We start from the raw sequence: 27,493 nt of genomic DNA, 5'->3' as shown, positions 1-27,493 counted from the left end.
CCAGGCTGGACGTGGCCTTGGGCAACCTGGGCTGGTGGGAGGTGTTTCTGCCCAGGGCAGGGGGGTTGGAACTCGATGATCTTTAAGGTCCTTTCCAACCTAAACCATTCTATGATTCTATGAATTCTACCTGCTGAAAAGAAACTGTCTCTAAAATGAATGTGCTGATGCAATTGTTAACACTCTACAAACAGGTTGGGTTATTAATTATCGAAATATGTACAGATTTTTGTTGGAAAACTTCTTAGATCCAGCACCGCCAACTAGTTCAGTTGCTTTCAGGCTTGAGTACACTGGCATTTGCCTGTCTGCCTTAAGTCTGCATTTGCCAGCCTAGCTCACTTACACAATTGTTTTTGTATGTTATGCTATTGTGTTATTTTGTTGGCATGTTTGTGAAAGTATCTCATCATTTATGCTTTCACTGTATCTAATCTCAGGTAGATAATGCCTCTTTCTACCTGTACCTTTCGCTTTATGTGTTCTTCTTTTAAATCATGGCTTCCTTAAGTCTTGTTCAAACATACACTGCAACTTGAAGTTTCTGCAGATTGCAGAAAATCTTTGTTGTATTCTCTACTTCGTTATCAAAGTAGTACTCGGCACAATTTTCAGATTTCTCCAAAGAGTAGTATTCTGTCATGCTACTTAAAGAGCTAGCGATGCATAAATTACGTGATAAAAACAGTGTTGAATGAAACAGGCACCGTTTTTCTTAAAAAACAAACAAACAAACTGTCCTATAATATTTAATTACCTTCTTAGATTTTTGCAATGTTTGGCATAAATAGTAAACACAGGATGTATTTTGCAGCTTTCTGTACTGTAACTTTAGTTGCAGTATAATACCAATGCCTGAACAGAAGGGTATCAGTGTAGTATCAAATATTGAAATTTTAATGTGCTTTAGGTTGTATTTCTTTTGTTTATATTTTAATGTCTTCCATTTTACTGCAAACAGTTATGGTCTGAGATGAGAAGACATGAGATCTTAAGAGAAGAATTGCGACAGAGAAGAAAGCAACTTGAAGCTTTAATGGCTGAACATCAGAGGAGGAGAGAGCTCGCAGAAACAATATCTACTGTTGCTGCATCTGTTAAAAGTGAAGGATCAGAAGCTCAGCGTACTCCACAGCAGAGCAGGACTGAAAAGTAAGAACATGAGTCACTCTGTGTTAGTCAGTGGGCGCTTCTGTTGTTTAGTGAGAGGTCAGTCTTGGGGCAGTTTCCTGTTTTCATCTGAGCATTGAATGTGATGATAGAGCAGTAAATGAATTTATTGACTTCTAAAGTGACTGTTAGTTGGCAACTTGCCAGTTTTAGGGGTCTTCTGAGCATATTTAGTCTCCCCGACTCCACAAATGGTGAAAAATCGCCTAAGGAGAGGAGAATGTGTAGAAAATGCCAAATGCTCAGCATGATATTTCTTCATCTCTACACCATTATAACAATAGCAAAGTAATAGTTTTCCAAAACAGTAAATAATTTATTTAACTGTCCCAGTATCAGAAAAATACTGGTTTTATTTCGCATTGGTGAGATAATGTTTAAATTCACTTTGATGCAGCTTGATTAATTGAAGATTGACAGACTTGTGATTGTCAACAGATTGTTTTAATAACTTGTCATGAACAAAAAATACCACTCCCTTTCCCTAACACCCATCTTTTTTCTTTTTTCCCCTCTTTTTTTCTTTTTTCCCCTCTTTTTTTCTTTTTTCCCCTCTTTTTTTCTTTTTTCCCCTCTTTTTTTCTTTTTTCCCCTCTTTTTTTCTTTTTTCCCACATTTACTAGGACAATGGCTACCTGGGGAGGTTCTACACAGTGTGCACTAGATGAAGAGGATGGAGATGAAGATGGTTATCTCTCTGATGGAGCTGGTCAGGCAGAAGAGGAAGAAGAAGATGCGTCAAGTTTGAATGACAGTTTCTCTATTTATCCAAATAACAATGTACCAGAAAATGCCTATTTTGTTAAAGAAAACAAGGACAGGTTAGTGGCATTACTTGTTGACCTGATGCTCATCAGAGTACATTTGGAAGGGGTGGGAGAAGCATTGCGTTAACTACAAGGCATCCTTTTACAGCAAAGTGACATTTCCTTCTGCTTGCTAGGGAGCTGTGTGCAGTGGTGCGTTCTTGTCTGAGTCTCTGTAGCTGCAGTGTGTATAACTCATTTGGTTATCTCTTCTGATTTCAGTCATGTTAAATGTCTGCCATTGAGCTCTCCAGTTGTGTTGCAGTATGTTGCTGTGGTTTTTTAATCCGCTGAAAAGATAACCTACGTGAATTTTTGCCATGACATTGATCAGTCTCTTAAAAAAAAAAGTAATTCAGAGAATTAAGCTAATTCTGAAATTTTTGCTTTTAAAATGTTGGCTTTTGCAGCTTTGAAAACTATTGCGTACTAGATTTTTTAATTAATATGAATATTTTTAACTCTTGCTTACCTGATTGATTTCCTTAATAAGCTTTCTATGACTAAATGAAGATGCCGTGTTAAAAGTAATGTATATCTCTTCAATTGGTTTCCTCTGTTCTTGATACCAAAATAATTTTAGTAGGTAGTGGTATTCTAGTCAGGAGCCGAGCCTCTTAATTCTTTATGTATTATGTTGATGGCTTCTATTTTCATCTGAGTATGTATTATATGTCAGTAATGGACAATACTAAGAATAAGATCCAGAAACATCCTTATCAGTTCTTTTTTGATAGTGGTTGTCAGTTGAGTGGCTGTTACTTTCCATTTGTTTAGGGTAATGTTGGAATGACAAAATTGTATGGGTGATTAGCTGAAATGGCCTGTGCCAAGTGAGTTGTTGATGTAATTTGAATAATGGAAGTATCGTTAGAAGAAGCTGTTGAAAATGTCAGCTTTTGTCCTCATTCTCCCTTTTTTCCCCACCCAGGTGGAAAAATGGCCGTCCTTTTTCAGCAGATGGGAATTATCGTCCATTGTCTAAGGCCAGGCAACAGCAAAACATAAGTATGCGACGTCAGGAAAATCTTCGGTGGATGTCTGAACTTTCATATGTGGAAGAAAAGGAACAATGGCAAGAGCAGATCAATCAGTTGAAGAAACAGCATGAATTTAGTGTCAGCATTTGTCAAACTTTGATGCAGGATCAGCAGGTAGATATGAAAAGCAGTCATTTTGCTGTGCTTACTTTTTTTTTTTAACCTAAATATTTCCAGAAATAATTTCTGGGTTTGGTAATTTGTTCACTGTCGTGTATTTTCTTTCCACAGACCCTGTCTTGTCTCCTACAGACTTTGCTTACAGGCCCTTACAGTATGATGCCCAATAATGTTGCATCTTCACAAGTACATCTTATTATGCATCAATTAAACCAGTGTTACACTCAGCTGACTTGGCAGCAGAATAATGTCCAAAGGTTTGTTGGCGGTGTTAATGTTTGACTGGAATTTGAAAAACTTCAGTAACAGGGAACATGGTTATGTGAATGAAAGATTACAGATAACGGTTAAATATGAGACTATTGAACTTCTGAGTCGATTACAAGCTTTTGAAATTATATACAACTTTTTTGGTTGTTTTTTTTCACCAATGCCTTTGAGGGTGGTTCTTTTTGAGTAATCTTCAGTGAAGAGAAGCAGAAGTTGGCATCTCTTCCAAAAATCTCTTGCGGTAGCTTTATTTGGCTCTTTTGGTTTAAACTTGCTTTGCTTTGAATATGCTTTTATGCCTGTAGACTTCACTTGACTACATGGCAAGATTCTGGATTCTAATGGTTATGAAAAGGTCGAAAAGCTTTTTGTCCTTTCGTAGTGTCAGAATTAATGTGTACCTCTGCTCCATTTGGGTGTACTACTTTTACCTTCTGAACAATGTTGTGTTTTGTTGTTTGTTTTTTTTTTAAATATGTAATAGTCATTTTAATTCATTGCATGAAAGTTCAAGCTCTTAATCTTTGTATTTGGTAATTGGTATATAGTTACTGGCCTCCTATATAATATTTAAAAGTAGTTTTAATGCCACTTCTGCAAATATTTTGTCTTTGGTTGTTTCTATTTGTTTCCTTTTCAACCTGCTTATTTTTTTAGTATCTAGTCAATTTTTTATGTTCTTGCAAAGATATTTAACTTCTGTAAGCATGACTACTAGTACAGAGCTGTTGATTTTAAAACTGTTCCTGTCTGTTGCTCAGGGTTAAATACAAGTTGTTTTTCTTGAGTGTTTTTTTACTAGCTAAATGGAGCAGGTCTTTATGTACAGTACATGGGGCAGATGAAATAATATGAATCTCAAATTACTTGAGTATAAATTTACAGCTTTCCCTTAGCATCCTTTTTGTTTTCCCAAGTGCTTATTTTTCCTTGTTTTCAAGGTTGAAACAAATGTTAAATGATCTTATGCGCCAGCAAGAAGAACAACAGTGTCAAGAAAAGCCATCAAGCAAGGAGAGAAGAGGCAGTAGTGCACCACCACCTCCGTCTCCTGTTTTCTGTCCGTTCAGCTTTCCTTCACAACCTGTGAACCTGTTTAATGTACCAGGATTTACTAATTTCTCTTCCTTTGCTCCAGGTGAGTATTACTACAGGTGTGAAAAGTAATATGAATTCAAAAATATCCATTCACCTCACTTAATTGAAATCTTGGTGTGAACTTGCTGAAACTTTGTGACTTTGGCTCTAGAGTTGAAATGGTCTTAAACAGTACTTGAATGAGTCTGTATTATCCTAGCAGAAGTTTGTTAATGTTTATTGCTAAACAGTTGTATATTTTGACTTCAGTATGAAAAACAAGACTTTTTCAGTAAGAAGTTGGTTATAGTTGAAAATACCCGCTTGATAAAGTTAACATTTTAAATGTACTTTATCCAACATGTGAAAAGCAATGTTTGAAGCTTTTACATACCTTCAGCTATCACTTAATAATGTTCTAAGTGAACCTTCTAGTTTTAAGGTAGCAGTTGGTAATTATTTGTCTTTTCCTTAGAACTTTCAGCATTCATTTTTGTGTGAAATGACTGGAGTGTGTTGCTATTTTTTTGCTCCCATCAGAGGCATAGACTAACTGTTGACTTGGATGCAGTGTTCCTAATCTCATTACTGGTAACCCAGTCTCGTGGGAGGTGTCCCTGCTCATGGCAGGCGGGTTGGAACTAGATCATCTTTAAGGTTACTTCCAACCCAAACCATTCTATGATTCTGTGATCACCAGATTGACTTTTACTGTTGAATTTGAAATGGAAAAAACCCTAGGTATTTTACTGTATCATTAAAAGTTGTTAAAGCTGTTTTATATATTTCAGCCTTTTCAGGAAACGAGGAAATAGGCATAGACGTAGATTGTAGCTTTCATATTCTGAAGTCTGTTTACTGTTAAGGATGTATTTTAAATTGCAGAGGACCTGTGCAGAAGAACAGTTATGTTCAATTTGCCACTACTATAAAGATTCTAAAGTTAAAATAAGTATGATGAATTTATGACTTTGGCCCTATGAATACTTGCAGCATTGGAATTTAAAGTATTGATAATTTCTTCATGCAGACAGAGCTCTGGGTTCTTCGGAAGCGATGCCATTGTTACCTCCACTTGCAGGAGTTCTTTATTGGGAGTTCTTGAATACCTTCATCTCCCTACTGGTGGGATTGTAGTGGCATGTGTAGTATCCAGCAATGTTCAAAACCTGCATTTAAGATAAATTCTGATTATGGCAGTACTTTCAGGATGAAAACAGTTTTTGCTTACTTCCCCACTGTATTTTTGCCTTATAATTTTATGTTGCTACACACTATGTCTCAAATTTGAATTTCATCACACAGATAAATGAGGTAGTATCTTCTCTCTTTTTTACTTTGTAGGCATTAACTATAATCCAGTGTTCCCTTCTGGTTTTGGAGATTTTGCACACAATATTTCCCCACACAGCAGTGAGCAGCAGCAGCAGCATCCTCTAGATCATAATGCTTCTGGGAAAACTGAGTATATGGCGTTCCCAAAACCTTTTGAAAGCAGTTCCTCTAATGGAGCAGAAAAACAAAGGTATTTAATGTCACAGTGCAACTCTCCTTTAATCATTTTTCCTCCCCCTCCTTTTTCTGCGGCTTGTGAGAATTCATCATTCTTTTAAGGAATTTATTGTAATAGAATTAAAAGATCAGCTTTACTTTTGCAGTTTCCAGTTTACTGAAAAAAAGTAAAAAAATTAAAGTGTTCTGGTTTTCTGTATATTAACTAGTGTGTCATTTCATGAATATTTTAAGATGAAATACAATGTTGGAGTGGTTTTGTGATACTTTTTGTAAGTGGAGGAAGATTTTAATTTCCATATTTTTTGAAACACCTTTTTCGTGGAAGGAATAGAATCGTGGAATAGAATCGTGGAATAGAATCGTGGAATAGAATCGTGGAATAGAATCGTGGAATAGAATCGTGGAATAGAATCGTGGAATAGAATCGTGGAATAGAATCGTGGAATAGAATCGTGGAATAGTTCGGGTTGGAAGGGACCTTTAGAAGTCATCTAGTCCAACCCCCCTTGCAATGAGCAGGGACATCGTCAACTAGATCAGGTTGCTCACAGCTCCATCCAGCCTGACCTGGAATGTTTCCAGGGATGGACAATCTACCACCTCTCTGGGCAACCTGTTCTGGTGCTTCACCACTCTTATTGTAAAAAAAATTCTTCCTTATGTCTAGTTTACATCTACCCTCTTTTAGTTTAAAGCCATGAATCCTTGTCCTACAGGCCCTGCTAAAATGTTTGTCCCCATCTTTCTTATAGGCCCCCTTTAAGTACTGAAAGGCCACAATAAGGTCTCCCCGGAGCCTTCTCTTCCTCAGGCTGAACAACCCCAACTCTCTCAGCCTGTCCTCACAGCAGAGGTGCTCCAGCCCTCTGATCATCTTTGTGGCCTCCTCTGGACCCGCTCTAACAGGTCCATCTCCTCCTTATGTTGGGGACCCCAGAGCTAGAATACTGCAGGTGGGGTCTGAGCAGAGGGGCAGAATCCTCTCCCTTGCCTTGCTGGCCACGCTGCTGTTGATGCAGCCCAGGATGCGGTTGGGTTTCTGGGCTGTGAGTGCACATTGCGAGTTCATTTCCAGCTTTTCATCCACCAGTACCCTCAGGTCCTTCTCCTCAGGGCTGCTCTCAATCCCTCCATCCCCCAGCCTGTATTGATACCGGGGGTTGCCGTGACCCAGGTGCAGGACCCTGCGCTTGACCTTGTTGAACCTCATGAGGTTCACGCAGGCCCACTTCTCGAGTCTGTCCAGGTCCCTCTGGATGGCCCCCTGTCCCTAAAGCGTGTCAACTGTTTGAATAACTGGAGTATGTAATTTCAGTGAGTGGTTATTTTTTTTGTGCTACAGTAAACTGTAATGAATATTGTTTTAAGAATGTTTTGTCCTATAGTACTATTTGAGCACAACAATAGCTGTGTAAGTATATGCAGGTTGAAATCTTCTGTTTTCCATATGGAAGGATTCTCACTAGTTGGTGTTTTTTGTTGTTTTTTTTAGTGTTCAGTTGATGACTAAGTAACTAGGGCACATAACTTGCATTATGGATAAAGATATTTCCCTGGTGACACATGCTGCTTTTATCTAAGATACTATATATTGTGATGTTTCTTTCTGACAGAAGGAGTCATAGACAACCTGAAGAGGAAATGGAAAAAAGATCAACTTGGCTTAATGATAGCCAGGAAGTGAAAAAAGATGATCAGTCTCAGCTGAAAGCAGGCTTTGCAGTTTCAGTACAAAACGTTGCTTCTGGTCATAAAAATCAGTCTGATATGAGCAGGAGAAGAGAGTTTGATGAAGAATCTTTGGAGAGTTTCAGTAGCATGCCTGATCCAGTAGACCCAACTACTGTGACAAAGACATTTAAATCTAGAAAAGCATCAGCACAAGCAAGCTTGGCGTCAAAAGATAAAACACCCAAATCGAAGAGTAAGAGGAAGAGTTCTTCTCAGCTAAAAGGCAGAATTAAAAATACTGGTAGGTTGTAAAGTAATCTTGGATACCATGGCAAACTCAGCTTGGATTATGATCATTATATTTCAGAGAATTTACTCTCCATAAATGGTACCTATAATAATGAAAATAAGTTACTGAAATATGAGTTCATTTTACATAATCTAGCTACATAACATTTTTTAGTATTTCAGTAAATAAAAAGCATAACTGATTAGGACATGATGTTTTGAATGGATAGTGGATGCATATACACTAAGATTTGTAAGAAAACAGCCAGAGAATCCTCCCCTTCATTATGTCTTCATGTTCAAACTGGATGACTTGCTGAAAGATGTGCTTCAGTAAAATAATGAGTGAGAAGAGAGGGACAGTGCTAGCATGTATAGTACTGTTGCAGTCCCTGGGGATTTAGTACCTACTGTATGGCTTCACTGTACAGAGGGACATTTTTAGCTAGGAAACGTTTTGAATCGTTGAGGTTGCCCTTGAACAAATTTTGAAAAATACCATATTTTGTAAGCTGTCTTTTTTTTTATTTCTTCCTTTTCATTCCCGCCCATTAGGTTATGAAAGTGCAAGCGCTTCTAGCGTGTGTGAACCCTGCAAGGGCAATAAAAGCAGACACTCTGAAGAGGTTGTTCATGCAAAGGTGTTCAGCAAAAGGAATCAGGAACAATTGGAAAAAATAATTAAATACAGTAGATCTACAGAAATGTCTTCAGGTATTCTTTTCTGAATGTCAGTAATTATTTTGTGAACGTCTGTGACTAAAGGACCTTCATACTTAGTGCCAGTGTATTATTTAAAAGCAGTATACTATGACAAGAAGACAACACTGTATATTTAGCATGTGGATTTTGCTTTTTAATTTCTAAGGATGCTGTAAACATAAGTTTGTAAGAAATTGAGTATTGATTGCTTTTGTGTGTTTTCTGTAGATTAGGTACTTGATCAAAATACTTCAGAAACAAACCTGTTACTGTAAAACAAACAAAAACCTAACCAACCGAAAAACGTCACCCATTTGTTGGTGTTTTTATGGGAAGTAACTGCCCAACAGATGAAACTGTTTAGCTTTTAAACTACGTTCTGTACTGCATACATGTTTTCGTTCTATTCATGCTTAAAGGAGCTCTATCAAATACCATTCAAATTCAGTCTTATAACATCACATAAACCCTTACATTTTTGCCATCTGCACTGCTTTTCTTGCGTCTAGATCATAAAAATACTTTTCTATGTCTTCTTAGGTTCTGCCAGTACCTTTTTTTTTTTTGAAAGATGCAAAAAAATTTAGTCATTGTAGCACGATGTACAGCTTTGTCAACGTAGCTGTGTCCACACTAAGAGCTGTTTATTGGTGTACGTAATAAATTTTACCAGTCAAGTTCTCACAATAAGCAGCTTTGATGTGGTTTGGATGACTAAGCAGTTTTCCTCCTGCTGTTTTGTATAGACCCTGTCTTTATTTCTGGTGCGCATTTTTGTGTTTATCACTGTCTATCCCCACTTTCCTACAGCGCATGCTAGGAGAATTCTGCAGCAGTCTAACAGAAATGCATGCATTGAAGTGCCAGGTAATGCATTCACTGCTTAGCTTCAACAATGTCCTATTACTTTTTTTTTCTCTTAGCTTTGGTCTTATAACTCAGACTGTTTAGCAGATGTTCAAAACCACTACTATTGCAGCACCTTCTCTATAAAGAAGGCAAGAGAAGTTACTTGTAATTTGCACGAAATGCAGTGATACACACTACTTTGAATTATAATTGTGGAGAATGTGTTTATCATGTTCCTTGTTAGCCACAACTACATGTGGAAAAATACTCAGGTAGATACAACAACACAAAACATGTGTTTATCATGTTCCTTGTTAGCCACTACATATGGAAAAATACTCAGGTAGATATAACAACAAAAAACTAATTTCAGTAGGCATTTTTTCTGTGTTTAAAGGCTACTCTTACATTTTATTAATGGCAGAGGGAAGCTATTTTTAGTGACTTATTAAAGGTTCAAAAGGCTTGCCTCTACGCTTAAAAATACTGGTAAACTATTTGCAGATAATCAAATTGCACAGTAACATTGGCTGTATTGCTAATAACTTTATTAACTTGAATACTAACAAATACACATCTGTTAAACTAAGCTGAGTTTTTCAAATTTAACTTTTTTCCATTCAACACGTGCCACAATATGTATGTAATAACTGTTGTGATGCAAGGATAATCCTAAATTTTCGAAGGAATGAGAGACTTATTAGGGAACACGTTGTCTTCTCATACATATGTAATAGGGCTTAAGGGTAAGAGGTTTTATCTGAGTCTCAGAAGTGATACTAGACATGTACGAGAATGTAGGGTTTGTGCTTGTGTGGGAGGTGTGGGAAGCAGTGGCTTTCTTGAATTCAGTCTAGAGCTTTCTTAATGTTGTTGCTTGTGTTGCAAAAATGTGGGCTACTTGTATCGGATAAACTTGAGACCTTTGGCTGTCTTGTTTGAAATACCTTAAGACTCCGTTTTCAGGGTTGAATACCTATTGGCAACATTGTGTGTGCAATATTCTCTTTAAGACATAGTACTTTCTAAAAGTATTTTTCAGAATTGTAAAGAAAATGATTTCTTTGAATGCTTTATATTTTATTTCGTATATGAAGGATTGCATAAAGTATTATTCAGAATGTTTAAATCTTTGTTGCCCTTCAGGAAATGAGTAAGCTTTAAGAAAGCAGTTGTATAATGGAATCTACAATGACTGAGAGATAATTTGTGTACCTGTAACTTGCATACCGAATAGACAGTTTTCTTTCAACTCGATGCATGTCAAGGACTTAACAAATTCCTTTTTTTTCCTACAGAAACTGGTAGTGATCTTTCTATGTTTGAAGCTTTGCGAGACACAATTTATTCTGAAGTGGCAACACTTATTTCTCAAAATGAGTCTCGTCCCCACTTCCTTATTGAACTTTTCCATGAGCTTCAGCTGCTAAATACAGATTACCTGAGGCAAAGGGCTCTATATGCTTTGCAGGTATATGCACAAAATTTTTTATCTTGTGTGTGAATCAAACAAATCTTAGATCCTTTTTTACAGTATAGATTTATTATCTTTTCCAGGATATAGTGACCAGACATTTATCTGAGAACAACGAAAAAGGGAAGTGCACAAAATCACTGAATTCTGCAACATGGATGGCATCAAATTCTGAACTCACTCCCAGTGAAAGCCTTGCTTCTACAGATGATGTACGTTTTCAAGTCCAGAAGCTAGTTTACTGTCGACTTTTCGTATCTTTTCATTTTACATGCTTCTGTACTGAAATATTCATACTAGCGATGGAATTTTTCTGAAATTCATATCAATGTACATGGACTTTAGAATTCTAAACAAAGAAATGCAAGAGACTATTAAATCACTGATGCCTCTGTACAGTTTCTTATGTATTTTATAGTTGAAGTATTTGAAACAAACATGGTAGAATCGCCTGATGGATTTATATCCTGAAAGTACGGTTGTTCCCCAGTCAAACAGCCTGGTGACAGGTCTTGATACCACAGCTGCCTTGTTGACACATCTGTGAGAGGATGGTGCATTGCTGCTTTGTATTCAGTTCTTTGGTGTTTTTTAGGATGCTTTTGGCAAGAACTTTTCTACAGAAGCATGTCAAGATTGTGAACAAAATGATGCAGACAATGGGAGCACTATGTCTACATCTTCAAATTTTGAACCCTTTGCCACTGATGACCTTGGTAAGAATGATGTGCTTTACAGTATTGTAAGTGTTAGTCCTTCCTTCCTAAAAAATGCCTGCAGTTGTCTCCTCTTAAATAGTATACTGTTCTTTGATTTTTAGTATGTAACCATGTTTTGTAAAACAACACTTAGAGAAATGAGCCACTTGTAGAACACTTGGAGTTGACCAAAGTGTGTAATAAAATATTCTAACTCAACTACGGTTATGTGTAGATTTCAAAACTTGTGGCTTTGAATTAATTTTTATCATTGTTTACTTGTCTGTCAATTGCAAACTTTTTATTTAGATTAAAAGGTGTTTTTATTCTAAATATAGGCAACACAGTGATTCACTTAGATCAAGCTTTGGCTAGGATGAGGGAATATGAGCGTATGAAAATTGAAGCTGAAAGTACCCTTGACTCTGAGGGCTGCTCTAGTAATTTTCAGGGTGCTTCTGCTGCTAAATTAGAAGGTATGCACATATATACATATTTTGCTTAGTTTTAGAAAATAATTATTCTAAATATCAGGAATCATTTAATTGGCTGATTTGCTTTCCTCTTCATTTATATTGAAAACTTAGCAACGTTTCAAAGGATCTTTACATGCTTAAGTAAACATGACTTATTTTTACAAAAAGGAAAATACATGTTTTTGAAAATGGTATTTCTTTAATAGTAATGTTGAATGACTTAGGTGTGCATTTCTTTTAACAAGGTCCAAGTCCCAGTGAATGTCTTCCTGTGCCACAGTCCAGTGAAGTTTCTGCTGTTCCATGTCCTCGTATAGATACTCAGCAGCTTGACCGGCAGATTAAAGCAATTATGAAAGAGGTCATTCCTTTTCTGAAGGTAAGAACTTTTTTCGGTGATGTGTGAATTAGGAGAGTAGAAAAGGACCTGCATAGAAGAACAGGATTTAAAATGGATAACTTGCATCTTAGCAACAGCTGCCAATAGATGTGTGTTAAGTTGCTGAGGACAAAATAAGGATTAAGTACTCCAGCAGAAAGATTCTATGGAGTTTTTAATAGGAGAAAGAAATGGCAAGGTTTCTGGATTGCTTTGCGCTGGTAGGCTTGGCATCAAGAAGAATAGAAATATCTTTGTTTGGAGCTGACCAAATCAAATAGAAATGTTTGAGAACGTACTTCTGAAATACTTGCTGCCTTTTAGCAAAGAGAACTGAGATAATTTTAATTAAAACTGTAACATTTGATGGAACTTGAAATATTTTTGAAGAATAGCTCTGTGAGCTTCAGCATTATTTTCTTCGGTTTACAAATATCTTGAAAGTTGTTGAGAGCTTGTAAACTCCTGTGAATACAGAGGAGAAACGTAGTACTTACAAGGAGAAACAATCACAGTTCATTCTTTGCAAAGTTAAAGAGCAGAGAAGATTGAGTTGTAAGATGCTTCAATAATCTTCCTGTTCCCTTTTATAGTATGCACAGTATATAAGCTTAGGTTTAGGTAATAAGTTGATACTAGTTTTAAAAACTGTATATTGTTGACATGTCACAGTCTCAGTGCCTGAAGACTTCCGTTTCATTTGCAATTTTAAAGAAGCTTACAACAGTAGGTATCTTAACATGAACTTTAATACTCGAGTACACAATCACAATATATGAAGATTCTTAGTTTGTCCAAATGTTATAAGATGGCATGTGCTGATGTATTGGAAAAGTGAGATAAAGCTTTCTGTGTTATGGCCGATTGGTCATTAACGAAGTATGGTATTTGCTATAACTGTGTTCCAGTTAGTTTGTTTTGCAAGATGGGTTAGAACTGTTCATGGAGTGCTGTTCCTTCAGTGGACAGGTGATTTTTTTTTATAAATGAATTTCAGTATTTGAGTTGATGGCTAATTTTTTTCTAAGTGGTAACTAAGCTCGTTCTGTGATACTTGTTTAGGAACACATGGATGAAGTATGCTCTTCTCAATTACTGACATCAGTAAGACGTATGGTCTTGACTCTTACACAACAAAATGATGAAAGTAAAGAATTTGTGAAGTTCTTTCATAAGCAGCTTGGCAGTATACTTCAGGTTAGTAGTTTTTCAGTGTTGTTTTGCAGCACTACTGCAACTTAGATAATGAGTAACAGCTAAACCACCTTCCCTGAAGTTATATTTCACAACTTGAATAGCATAGTGGCTGTTCTCCTTCACCTTTCATACAGCAATGAGGCATTACCTTGCTTCCTAAAATTAAAGCTTTACCACGCACAGAACTTCTTTTCCAGCACTGCCAGATAGTGAGAGGTGTATCTCCTGTCTGTGGCTGTCTTCAAGGAGAGCTCTGGTGATGCTCTTCCTGGACATTTTGTATAAGTTCATGAAAATCAATAGGCAGCTCTTTTCCTTCTTGTTTTTTTTTTTTTTCTACAAGTATAGAGTTTAAATCAGTAACTTGATAAGTTCTGTGATACGTACTAGACAGTCTATGTAAAATCTGTTTAAGATGCTAAACCATGTTTTTTTAAAAAGTATGAGCTATTTTATGCCTAACTAATTTTGAGTTATTAGTAATATGACATACACTTAGTCTTTGAAGTTTGAAAGCCTGTTTCAAAAACTGAAGAATTATTTCTCTTCACAGGATTCACTGGCGAAATTTGCTGGTAGAAAATTAAAAGATTGTGGGGAGGATCTTCTTGTGGAGATCTCTGAAGTGTTATTTAATGAATTAGCCTTTTTTAAACTCATGCAAGACTTGGACAACAACAGTATTTCTGTAAAGCAGAGATGCAAAAGAAAAACAGAAACTACTGAAGTGATACAGTCTTATGCTAAAGAGGTTTGTTTTATTACATTTTTGAAAAATATAGCATTTCTGAGTTTCATAAATATCTGTATTTCCTAAACTACTTTGATTACCTTAGTTCATATGTTGTATATATATTTTTTTTACAAATTAGTGCTGTGTAGTCACAGTATTGCTTGTGTAGAAGCATGAACTAGTTTTCCTCAGTAAGGGAGATGTCCTGTATTATAGATGAGTGTCTGTTACAGATATCTAATTGCATAGACTCTGTTGTTGGTAATTCAGAGGAGATGTGTTTTAATGGTTATATGTGCACATAGGAAGGAGTAGTCAAGTGTTGAAATAGTGTTAACGTCTGGGGCCTCTGAGTAGTTGCTGTGGTTTAATCCCAGTAGGCAGCTAAACACCACACAGCCACTTGCTCACTCCCTGACGGTGGGAGGGGAGAGAGACTTGGAAGAGTAAAAGTGAGAAAACTCGTGGGTTGAGGTAAAGACAGTTTAGCAGGTAGAGCAAAAGCTGTGCAGGCAAGTAAAGCAAGACAAGGAATTCATTCACTGTTTTCCATGGGCGGGGAGATGTTCAGCCATCTCCAGGAAAGCAGGGCTCCATCACATGTAACAGTTACTGGGGAAGACAAACACTGTCACTCCAAACGTTCCCCGCTTCTTCCTCCGTCAGCCTTATGTACTGAGCATGACGTCATGTGGCATGGAAAAGCCCTGTGGTCAGTTGAGGTCAGCTGTCCCGGCTATGTCCCCTCCCAACTTCTTGTGCCCCACAGCCTACTCACTGGGGGGGCGGTGTGAGGAGCAGAAAAAGCCTTGACGCTGTGTAAGCACTACTCAGCAGTAACTAAAACATCCCTGTTATCAACACTGTTTACAGCATAGGTCCAAAACATAGCCCCATACCAGTTAGTATGAAGAAAATTAGCTCTATCTGAGCTAAATATTTTGACATGTGGGGGTCCCAGTTCATCATCTCTCCAGTTGTGCCTACAGCTTGCTTTGCAGTAGCTCCCTATCTTTACCTAACCTGAGTAAGTCCTATGAAGTCATCAAATAGTTGGCTTATTGGTATATGTAGAAAATACCACTTTCTAGACTTGAAGTGTAAAATATATATAACTTTTCAGAAATATTTGAGACTGTAGTACGTATTCTGTTCTAACAAAGCAAGTTTTGGTTGGTTTTCACACCATTTACATTATTAAAGATGTTGCATCACGATTTTTAATTTTAGTATTGCGGTTTTTAGGAACATGGCTTTTTTTCTAGCTACATGAACTGCCTACAAAACAAACACTGAAACAGATCATGTTCATATACTTACATTGATCAGATATCTACCTCAATGTTTCTTCTTGCATAGTGTAGTTATGACTTGTGTCCTTTCAGCTTTCTTTTAGAAGCACAAATACCAAAGCAAACCTGAACTCATTCTTAAACTATCAATGGAAGATATTTTGTGAAAGTGTCATAAACTATTAAGTCCTGTAAGTAGTTTTAAGCGTATCATCAGCTACATTTCAAGATAGTTCAACTTAGATTTTCCAGTAGTATGGCTAGCATGCAAGAGAGACTGCAGAGTGCCTTGTAAAGAGGCCAGAGAAGCACTCTGAATCCAGAAGGATTTGGACATGACTTCCTGTTTTATCTGAAGTTGCTCATTGAGCTTTTGTTACATAAAGGATTGGTTTATACACTGCTGTGAGAATGCATGGACCCAACTTAGATCTGGCGTTTCTTCCCCTCTCACGGAAGCCAGAGGATTCAGGTTAAGGTCAATGTTTGCCTTGTTGCTGTGGCAGCAGTTCAGATTCAGCAGAGACAGAGATGAGCCAGAACTGGTAGGTCCTGCTTACTTTGGACAGACCCACACAATTATCTCTATAAGGTCTCCTCACAGCTTTTGGGTCTGGATCCCGATGCAGGTACATCTGATCTTGCTTGATTTTGTGGCTGTCTTGAGTCCAGTAAGCTGACTGGTTTTAGATTCCACAATGAAAAACACAGCTCTGTCCTGACCGGAGCTGGTATATCTAATTCTATATGTGAAATGTGGTTTAACCACAGACTGGAGAACTATCCCGTGTAAACATAATTGTTTAAGTAAAAAGGGCTAGCACAGTTTTTTGTAATATTTTACAACTCTCAAATTTTGAAGACATCTGTGTAAACATCTCTCATAGCATAAAAGTCCCTGTGGCTTACTGCCATTTTGAGATAGCACTTCTCGGTAAGATTGGCATCTCAGCCGGGCTTTCGTGAAGCCTTAGTTTGGTTCAGTATTTCAAAGTTATTTCAGTTTAGAATTGAAGACAGTTTGTGTTTCTTCTAGGCAAAAAAAGGTCTCCAGGTGGATGTTTGTTCATCTGCTGAAGATGTCGATGAGGACAAAGTATGTTTATGCTTCTCAACTGCCTTTATTCCCCAGATAATTTCACAGATCACTTAGTCTTACTGTTTTGTGTCATATAAATCCTGTATCCATAAGCAGCCCATTTCTTAGTGTCCATAAATTTATTAAACGTCATGGGTTTTATCTCCTTTCTGTTATTTTCAGTGATTTACTTTATCAAAATAGCAAAGTAAATCATAATTTCCCTTTTGTAATTTAAGTTGATGGTCTGGAAAAGGACTACCAAAAAATCTGCCTTCATCAAGAAGTCTTTGTTATTATATGCATTCAGTAAAGATGACTTAGATACCAGTTTCTTGGTTGCTCTTACTTTTATTCCTGTTTCTACTGCAGAGCCATTACCAGTGTAAAGACTGTTGCATTTCTTATAAAACATTATCTTGTTATCTTTCAAGAAGTGCACTCATATCAACCAAAATAGTATTAAAGATGCTTTTCTATTTATTGTTGGTGACCTTTATGTAGAATGAGCTTTGCTTTAGGACTGACAATTTGAAAGTCTAAAAAGAGCAAAGTTTACGTTAAATGCTGCACAACTGAAATGGAATAATTTGTGATATTTGCTGAGCAGCTTTAGGGTAGGATCTTGTTTTTCCTTTCAGTATTCATTTTCTGTATTTTAAAGAAAAAGACCTGTTCTGAAAGTGTTTACTGTGGGATTTCATCTGGGGCTGTTGCCTGGATTCTCAGCTCAGGGCATTTAGAATGTAGTCATTCCTCGAAGAATTAAATAGGAAGACCAGTAAATAGAGATGGTATTTAATTATTTTTAGCAATTAACATTTTCTTTTTTAGTGACACAGAGTAAGTTGTTTTACTTTTCCTCTCAAGGAGAAGGCAGATGTTCTGAGTTGGGACAAATAGTACTTGAGGTCTTTGGAGTCAAAGTCTGTGTGTGCTCTGAGTATTAAATGTTAGGGCCCCAAATGTCTCCCTTTTCTCTTTAAGTTCCTTTTGAAAGCCACCAAGAAATAATTGTATTTGGGGAGAGGGGTTGTATATGAAGTGTTGTATTTTCTGCTGGAATGTTCAGATTTTTACAGCCCAGGGAAAGATACAGGTAATGTACCAAGTAGAATGCTGAATGTTTTCCTAAATGGGCGTAGGCATACATATAGGCATGTATGGGCACAGAGTCAGTGCTTTCTTCTAGGGCTTAGAGCTTCTGTCGCACTGCGTTGGAAGTGAAAGTGGGAATCCGTGGGATTCTGTGCAAATCACTTCTTATGGTTGCTGTAGTATAGAAGAGTCCTTTCAAAATTTGGAGCCAAACTCGGGGCTTTACTTGAGGCTTGTATGGACTGAGCAGAATTCTGTCATTCACGGTGTTTAGCAAATCATTCACTCAAACTGCTGAGTAGCTATTCCGAAAGAAAGGAGAAGCAGCAGTTAGGAATATTCTGAACTTTTACTAGAGGTAATTCAGGAGAAGCAGGGAAGTCACTGGAAGGTAATAATGCAAGTGTGTCTGTCTTCCTTGTGACAGTGATAAAGCGAATTCAAAGAAATCTTGTTTTAAGCTAACATGCTGATCAGTGTGAACCTTTTCAGGTAATGAAATGCTCAGTTGCGATGCCCTTGATGGCCATGTCTGAACAGTGCGTGATCTCTTACAGTAGATCCCGATGCTCTGTTTCAGCAGTAGCTTTGCAGTATTTATTTCAAGCCCTTAAGGACTTTTTAAACATCAGTTTTTAGTCTGTAGATTTTTGATTGTGAGAAACAAAGGTGCCTTCTTGATGCAGAAACCATAACTTAATCTTGAGATAAACAAACATGAAATTGCAAAGTATGCCTTGTTTCCCTAGGACAAGGATGAGACTGAAACTGTTAAACCAGTACAGGACTCAGAAATGTATGATGGTAACGGAGTTCCTGAAAGTATTAGGTCTGATGCATCTGATCAAGAGGAAGATGAGGAAAGTGAAAGTGGTCCGGTGGCCATAAGTAAGTGATTTTTATAGCTCATTCTTCAATGTTTTAACTGTAGTTTTGACCAACAGGATTTGTGTGAAGTACTGCTGTGTAACACCTGCCCTCACAGATTTTCTAGTCAGGTCTTTTCCAGTGAAAGTTTTCCAGTACTCGATTTACTAGTACTGTGTCAACATTCCAATTAGAGGAGCTTTTGTTCTTTGTAACCTGTAGATCTGTAGAAACACATGTTGGAATCAGATTAATTTTTTGTTACATATCCTGTCTCAGCTAAACTTAAAGTTTCTCAACCTTTAACCCGAAGGGTGAAAGCTGCTGAAATTTTTTTGCAGTTTTGCATTTAAATGATGATTTTTGAATATGCTTCTCTTTAGGCTTGCATAATTTTAATAATTTTTTTGGTGCTGTTCGTTGTCGTAAACCAGCTACTCATGGCTTGGGTTTCCCTTTTATTTACATTCTTCACACCAACTTGTTTAGTAACTTAACTATTTCACACCAACACAGTGGTGTTTGTTGGTAATACAGCTTATGTGGAGCATGTGGATCTTTTAAAGTAAGTCATCACTGTATCTTAATTTCAAATAATGTTTTGAAGTATGAGTTATAACTGATCGTTGCAGTAAATTCTCAAAAGGGATTTGGATTTTGCAGCCTGATTTTTACTCTGTCAGGCTCTGTCAATATGTAAATCCAGTACGAAGATGGTTTTACATTGATTTGCTTTCAGGTTTATCAAAAGCAGAAACCCAAGCTCTGACTAACTATGGCAGTGGAGAAGATGAGAATGAAGAGGAAGAAATAGAATTTGAAGAAGGACCTGTTGATGTGCAGACATCACTACAAGCCAGCAGTGAAACAACAACTGAAAATGAACAGGTAGACCAAAGCTGTAAACACAGAACAAACCTACGCCAGTGCATAGTTTTTCAGACAAATATCTGTATTTAACATTTCATTTTTTCTTGTTGCACTGTTTTCATACTAACAAAAGTAGAAGAATGCTACAAGAAATTACATGAAAGCAATAGCTGCTACATACAAAGTATCTACTGCTCATTCCCCACCTGAATTTACTATTGGTATGGCTGATGCCAAAATGGATGGAATGATGCACACGAAACTACTGTTTAAATCTGCTGTCAGAGAAAGAGAATGTTAAGATGCAGTAGAAAAGAGATGCTTTTTTGAAAGTTTCAAGTTTTATACTGGTAACTGTTTCTTCCTCTGTGTTTGCTGACGTCAAGTTCTACTTGGGCTTTCCTTTGCAGAAGCCATTGACTCTTGTATTCTAGCATGTCTGATTTGTCTTTCCTCTTCATCATGTAATACATTTTTATAGAACAGCGGTGTAATATTATTGGCTTTTCTATTGTCATTTCACTGTTTATTTCCTGAAAAACATTTGGATGTGTGCGACCTGGTTCTAGAGACTTGTCAATTCTTTACATTTCGGTAAATAAGATTGACTTCTGAGTCTTCTGAAACTTTGGTTTAGTCAACAGCTACTAACATTTAGGCAAGGATGTTACTGGAACGTTTTACTTTAAAGGCTAAAACAATAGATCTTTTTTGCTGGAACTAAAGAGTTTACGTGGGAAATACTATAGCTAAAAGAAAATTAAATGCTTAGATAAGACACATGTATCAGTGTTAATAGTTTGTTAAAGTGGGGTTGACCAGCTGATGAATAGAGAGTAGAACTTGCTACCTTTATCTCAAAATAGTTAAAAGCATGGAGCAAGTGTACAGTGTGTTTCTAATTAGCAAGGAAGAATAAATTAGCCAATACGCTGTGAAGCTGATTAGTTGAATTTGTCCTAATTAGTTGAATTTGTTTTCATCTTCCCGAATAGATTTCAAACCAAGAACTGCAAACAACAAAAAGCAGTGAGATTTCGGCATCAGAACAAGAATCTGTTAAAGGTAAGCTCGGTACACAGTAACCGAGAGATTAACACTTCCATATGAATTTGCATATAGTGAGAATTATCTCATACAGTGCCTGTGATATATGTAGTGAAGGGGAAGAACATCAATTTTGTAAGAGTTTACTGGGCTGCTTTTTTTCATGGAACCGTATCAGTTGAGTAGATATATCTGTGTTGATATAGACACAGCAAACCTTTTAAAGAGAAAACCTGGAATAATAAATGTGTGCTTGATGCTTGACAATAGCGTCCATTTCAGTTGATTGTTGCAGCCTTTGGCACACAACTGTAGCAGAGGTAATTTGTCTGTTGCAATATTTTGATGTTTCGGTTTGTCTAGGACTTGCTTTTTCTGCTACTACCCTTTACTAGCAATTGAAATTGCTTGATATTTTAAAGATCTATTTCTGTGAGCAGTGCTGTGTTGTAACTGATTAAGAACCGAGAGATGATTTTCTGTCAAAAGACAGAAACAGTGCTGGGTGGTATGAATGGCACTTTTAATTGAACTGTCGTTACCTCCTTCTTTTCTTGTGTTTTTCTGTTGCAAATACTGGTTTTGTTCTTGGTCTTTTTTCATAGACTAAAAGCAGTATTTGAGTAGATTCTGGGTTGCCACAAGAATGTGGTGAAATGCTAAGGAATTTATTGTTCTGTATTATATTCATTCTAGGCATAATTTTACAGAGATATTTTACAGTAGGTCATACATTTCTGGAAGTTGTTTTTCCGTTGGTTTGGTTTTGCGTTTGTTTTTTTTTGTTTTTAAAAACCTGTATCAATTAAGAAATGTTTAAGTTCGATCCTATCTTGTGATAATTGCTGATACTTCAGTGTATGAGAGTACAAGTAACCGATGTTTTGTTTCAGACTAATTCACTTTCATTGCTCATTTGTAGCTTTGAATAATAATTTGTTAAAAAAAAAAAAATCTAGGATTTTTGTGTGCTCAGAATCTTTCACTATCTCTATCCCGTTAAAATGTAGTTTTGTGGTTTTAGGTGAACAAGATGTGGCTACAGTTTTGCCTCATTACCTCAATGTCATGGAGAATACACCACCTTTAACAGTCGATGCCCCAGAATCCTTTATTACGGCCGCTATGAAAACGGAAGAATCAAGCTCATCTTTACCAGTAAATGAAACTCAAACACTCGATACAACGTGTGTAGGAAACAAATCATCTGCTGCAAGTTCTGAAAGCTCCATGGCTGGCAGCCCTGATACGGAGTCACCTGTGCTGGTGAATGAATACGTGCGTATATTTCAGTTAAGATACATCCAAGAGAAAATAGAAGCTTTTTTCTATTTCAGTGTTATTTCTAGTTTCCAGTCTCGTTCACTTTTCATCTGCAAATTCGGTATGGGCATTGCTTTTTGATGTACTTTATTACCATAGTCAAAAATCTAGTTTTGGAGTGAAAATTAAACAACATAGCACTGTTCTCTTAAATGTCACTATTTTTCTTAACAGGAGGCTGGTTCTGGGAATGTCAGTCAAAAATCTGATGAAGATGACTTTGTGAAAGTTGAAGACTTGCCCCTTAAACTCGCAGTGTATTCAGAGGTATTTTGCCATTGCTGTGGGGTGGTTGTTTAGAAGTGCACACCCTAAATGTCTTAATAATCTAGACAGCAGTAAGAATTATCCAGAATTTTGAGTTTTGCTTTATCTGTTACAAAGGCAGATTTAATGAAGAAAATGGCAACAGAGGCCCAAACCAACAGTTTGTCTGATGAATTACTGGATGGAGGTGGTGCTCAAGATCAAGAATTAGTAGGAGATGCCCAAACTCTGAAAGAACCCGGTAAAGACTGTTTTCTAAATCCTGTCTATCTATTGGGAAAACACTCTGAAACGGCCTAGGATTTAAATATCTTCTTGTCACTGATTGAAGTAAGCAGTAATGGTGGCGCTAAACAAATACCCTTTTTTGTTATCGTGCATTTGAAAATGATGCTTTGATATGAAGGGATTTTGCCTTCCATGTTCCTTCTATATGTATAATTTGTTAGATTCTGTGGCTAATAAAATAATAAAAATTAACATTTTATAACTTGATGGTTTTTAAACTTATTAAAACGGAATAGTATTTTTGTTCCTCGTAACACAAGCTTGGGTTTAAAAATATTGCAAATTCTAATTGCTATTATCTGATTTAAAACTCTGAATATAATTTGCTGACAGACTGCTCAGTGGTTCTGTAATAGAAAAGTTCAAGAGACTTTTCAGAATAGTAAAATACCTCTTCAGGAAACAGGAAATTATTTTTTATATGAAGCATACCATGAGCTATGCTTTCTGTGTACGACAGCAACAAAGGCGTGTCACTGTCATGAAGCAGTATTTATGCAGCTACAAAAACTTAATGGCAATGCTGGTCAAAGGAACTTTTTTTTTTTTTTAATATAATGTCGATATTGTGACACAAGTTATGGTATTAGAAGCTTCTGTTCTATTGTTAGGCTTGTAGTTCTCCAGTGAAGGATATATAATGGCATATATAAATGCATGAACTGAGTATTCTGATGGTAGTTTTTGTGGTAGTTTAGCTAGTTCCAATTCCTCAAACACTATAAGGTGATGAAAATGCTTTTTTTTAAATGCATTTGCAGTGACAGCATAGGATTTTCCAGACTAGAACGAGAAGGAAGGTACATATTCCCTTCCATTTCATTCATCGCCCACCACCCCTCTGCTCGTCGCAGCTCTGCCAGGGGAAGTCTGTCGTGTCAGTGTGGTGAATACCGATGCGTGTGCCTGGTGTGGGGATAGTTGGGCTGAGAATGCCGTGCCACACAAAACCGGTAGCCAGCAACTAAGCCGTTCTGTCTGTGTGGGGGGGTGGCTGCAGCTGGTCAAGCGAGCCACGGCTCAAAACGCTGGTGGGGGAAAAAAAGCGAGGATGAAATATTTCATCAAGGTGCTTTAATGGATACTTACGAGGAGTTGCCACGTGGTCAAGAGCTGTGTTTGATGCCTTGTTGCTGTTAGACAGTAATGAGTGTACTCTTATTTTACAGAAACTTTTGGAGCTCAGAGCGCATGAGAGTAACTTGAAGATATCTACATTTATAAACTCTGCGTATACAAAGGCATACAGAAGATCAGCACTAATTTCCCAGAATTCTGGAAGTGTATAAAAATGTAAAATTTTTGACACACTGCCTCTTAGGAATAGCTCTGCTAACTTCTGCCTGTGGCAGTTTGAACAGCTGGAACTGAATCCTCTTCTATTCAGTCTTGCTGCACTGTTCTTTTTCTGTCTTAATCTTTTTTTATTTTTTATCGTGACTTGTTTAGTAATTTTAAAATTGTTCAAAATAGTAGTTTTAAATAAAGTTTGGACTTGTCTGTAAATTTGTCTTCTGAAAAATTTTCCTCTGCCTTACGAATGGTGTACAGTTTGTTGTTGGAAGTGACTTTTAAGTGTTGGCATGCTTGTAGCTCTCTTTGTTACTCCTCTTCAGAGAAACACTGCGAACTGTCCTGGGGTGAGAAACTCGTGTCCCACTGAGTTTCTCCGACCTCTACAAATATGAGGTGTAGACACGGTACACACCTACATGTTGCCTTTACAGCCTAAGTATAGCTTGTCTGTAAAAAAAGAAAAGTCCCCGTTCGTGGCCTGTGGAGTTCATTTCTATCAGCACGTTGCTCTGAGGTGACCTAAATACCATGGTTTTGTAGCGAACGGCAGAAACCATCCGTATTTTTCTGCGTTTTCTGTTTTTGCACTTTCAATATGCAAAGGGATAAACCTGTCTGAAAATTTGGGTGTCCTTTCACATGTAACACTTCAAAGTGCTGCAAGCCTGCAGAACTGGTTCCTGAAGTCTTTGACTTTGTAAAGGGTTTTCATGTAGGAAGGAAGAAATTTAGGAAATTACATTAATTTTAATTGTTAATGTTTAAAAAAACAGTTAAAGTCAGCACCTAATGAAGTCTCATGGCAGAGGAAGAATTAGGATTGTAGAAAAGTAGATTAGAAAACTTGAACCAGAGCAAAAACTTTCTTTCCTTTTTAGATCAGAGTTGCTAATAACAGTAAGTCATAAAACTGAGCCAGAAATAGTTTATTCGGCATATCTGCTGCATTATAGAGATCCTGCTTCCCTTAAACAAATACAAGGCTTTTCTCAAAGCAGTTAAAATGCAGTGGTCATCTTTGATTCAGGCTTGTCTTCCTTTTGAGGTTGGTGTAATAATACGGCCGTATGCTGCGGGAGACAGTCTAGTGCCAGTGGAGTCTAAATACACCTGAAGTTTGAATAAAATGAGCGTGAGTCTTCTGTGATTCTTTTTTTTTAGTTTGTTTGTTCTGAGTGTCTGCAGGTTTTATGAGTGAAATTTGAAACGGCAGAGTACAATCATAAACCTTCAATCTCCAAAGACAAAAGTATATTAAAAGGTTTGAAGGCATCTTAGTTACCGTGCAGACTTTAAACTCATCATGATACTGTATGCAGGAAAAACTTTACCATTTTGAGGACAGAGGAAATACATTGTGACAAAGGCAAACCTGTGAAAGTGAAATAAAGTTCAAGTTTTTAATAACTAACTTGCCACAAGAATCATTCAGTAGATCTAAAAGAGAACATTTTCATAAAGTGGAATAACAACATTTGTGCATATTTGAGACATCTATTTTATATGGTAAATCATTAAACTCTAAAGCTCATGAAACAGCATGAGCACATACCGTTCCTGAACTCTGCCCTGCAATGGCGTATATGAACAGTGCACTGAAACGGTGTTTATTTGGTGGTACGTTCTCTCTACCCTTTCTCCACAGAGTGGTTGAGGTTGGCAGGGACCTCTGGAGGTTGGAGCAGGGCCACTCAGCGCTGGCTGCCCCGGGCTATGCCCAAGTGGCTTTTGAGTATCTCCAGGGCTGGAGACTGCAGCCTCTCTGTGCAGCCTGTGCCTGTGCTCAGTCACTCTCGCAGCAAGAAAAGTGTTCCTGACATTCAGAGGGAACCTCCTGTGTTTCCTTCCGAGCAACGGATCATGGAAGTAGACTAGAAGGGCATAAACAGTAGAATTGCTGAAGCAGTTAAGCACTGTCTTATATTCTGATGTGAGTCCTTTTATGTGTATGGAGTTCAAGTAGAGTGTGTTTTTTCAGTGGCAGTAAAAAAGTTTGGGCTTAAAAAGATTACAGGAGAGAGTGTGACAGAGATATGAAGATCAGAGTCTTCTGCTTGGTATGTTGCTTGCTTCCTTACTAATCTGGACCAAATGAACATTATGTTTTACTGTACAGTATCTGTTGACTTCAGAGACAGTTCTGTGGAGCACCAAGTACAAAGAATTCAGATATTATTTTTTAAGATGCAAGTTAAGAGGCCGGAGCTGGTTCTCTTCTGTAGCTAACGCAATTTAGTAACAGCTCTTCCCTTAGAGGGAGGTTACTGTATAACACCTGTCTGTTACTGTTCTGTAGCAAATGACCTAACGAAGACTAGAACACGGGTATGGAGAAAAATCAAGTCATAGAATGGTTTAGGGTGGAAGGTCTCACCAGCACCTTCTCTTCTCTGGGCTGAACAACCCCAACTCTGTCAGGCTGTGGTCACTGGAGAGGTGCTCCAGCCCTCAGGCATGTTGGACTGTGACTCATTGTCACTATTGGAAGTATCTATCTGCTACTTCTTGGAGGAAGGTGGCATAATTGATTTCTTACAACAGATGGCAACACTGCTTTTGAAACTTTATTTTCAAACCCCGTTGTGTCCTGAAACGATTCAAGCTCCAAAACTAATTACAGCATTCACAAATTCTAAGCATTAAGACAACAGAAAACCCATAGTAACTTTGGGTTGCTTTTGCTGCAGTGCTAGTATTTTGAGCTGTGGTTACCTAGGACAGGATTACTACCTTGCATAACAACAAGGAGTTCAAACAAAACTTAACCCTCCAGTGATTAACTTCCATTCTTCAAAGTTTCTTCAAAGACTTAACTGTCTTATTTCAAGAGAAGCCTTCACCTATTCCATACAAGTTTGCATATTCATAGAGTATTTATTCAAAGAGAGACTGGAACATTTCTTGTCCTACTTTTATATAAGCTTCTCTCTCTTCTTTTGTCATGAGAGACACAAGCTCGGGATTTTCACTGACTTCGCTATATGAGCGAGGCTGACCAGCTACCATTAAAATTGGACCTTCTGTTTCCTGTTCCTCTCGTTCAAAGTTGCTGCCTGCTGCATTCCTGCTCTTCCTGAGGTCTTGGCATCTTCTTCAGACTCACTAGTGTCACTGCCCCATTCAGGCAGTTTGCTGTTGCCAACAGGAGCCTGGTCTGTGCTAGACGATGACTTGGACTCATGGATCAGAAGGGTCTTGATGATCTCGTTATCGGTGACAGTTTCTTTAACACTTTCGTCTGTTCCTTCAGAAGCATTTGCTCCTAATACACAAGTACTAAGCGTTAGAGCTACCAATAGTTTACAGTTACCACAGCCATCCTACATACACCTTTTTTTCTACTCTGGATCTTTTTTACCCACACTTTAGAATTCTCTTGGAAGTGCAGACGTTTCCAAGAGCTTTCTGCTTTAAAGATTACCACTAATGTTACTGCACAGGTAGAGCCAAAAATGTCAGGACCTGGTACCTGACCTCTGGCTTTGGGAATATGACCTAAATCAGTCTGAAGACTACTTTTTAGAAACTAAGATCTGAGTGGCGCTAGTGCAGAATTGAAGCATTACTCCACGTTCTAAACTAAGCTCGCTCCATTTTCAGCA

The 27,493-nt window shown here is 37.4% G+C and overlaps 2 protein-coding genes across 2 annotated transcripts in view; one reads left to right on the top strand and one right to left on the bottom strand.

The window, feature by feature from the left end:
• The window catches only part of PCM1 (pericentriolar material 1), a 40,993-nt gene extending 16,895 nt beyond the window's left edge, over nt 1-24,098 (top strand). The window contains 23 exon segments of the mRNA XM_009883920.1: nt 962-1,152; nt 1,794-1,991; nt 2,908-3,130; nt 3,248-3,393; nt 4,348-4,544; nt 5,828-6,008; nt 7,615-7,970; nt 8,513-8,671; nt 10,807-10,979; nt 11,066-11,194; nt 11,578-11,698; nt 12,019-12,156; nt 12,363-12,535; nt 13,598-13,732; nt 14,286-14,483; nt 16,794-16,853; nt 18,683-18,821; nt 19,540-19,688; nt 20,666-20,735; nt 21,742-21,995; nt 22,215-22,307; nt 22,425-22,548; nt 23,765-24,098. Coding sequence (XP_009882222.1) covers nt 962-1,152; nt 1,794-1,991; nt 2,908-3,130; nt 3,248-3,393; nt 4,348-4,544; nt 5,828-6,008; nt 7,615-7,970; nt 8,513-8,671; nt 10,807-10,979; nt 11,066-11,194; nt 11,578-11,698; nt 12,019-12,156; nt 12,363-12,535; nt 13,598-13,732; nt 14,286-14,483; nt 16,794-16,853; nt 18,683-18,821; nt 19,540-19,688; nt 20,666-20,735; nt 21,742-21,995; nt 22,215-22,307; nt 22,425-22,548; nt 23,765-23,790 — 3,633 coding nt within the window. The 3' untranslated portion in view covers nt 23,791-24,098.
• A 2,667-nt stretch (nt 24,099-26,765) lies between these two features.
• Nucleotides 26,766-27,493, bottom strand: part of LOC104285450 (general transcription factor IIE subunit 1-like) — a 3,559-nt gene continuing 2,831 nt past the window's right edge. The window contains 2 exon segments of the mRNA XM_009883908.1: nt 26,766-26,956; nt 26,959-27,153. Coding sequence (XP_009882210.1) covers nt 26,766-26,956; nt 26,959-27,153 — 386 coding nt within the window.

The sequence above is a fragment of the Charadrius vociferus genome, unplaced genomic scaffold (assembly GCF_000708025.1).
Source record: "Charadrius vociferus isolate BGI_N301 unplaced genomic scaffold, ASM70802v2 scaffold514, whole genome shotgun sequence".
Classification (NCBI taxonomy): domain Eukaryota; kingdom Metazoa; phylum Chordata; class Aves; order Charadriiformes; family Charadriidae; genus Charadrius; species Charadrius vociferus.
This window is presented reverse-complemented; position numbering and strand designations above follow the sequence as displayed.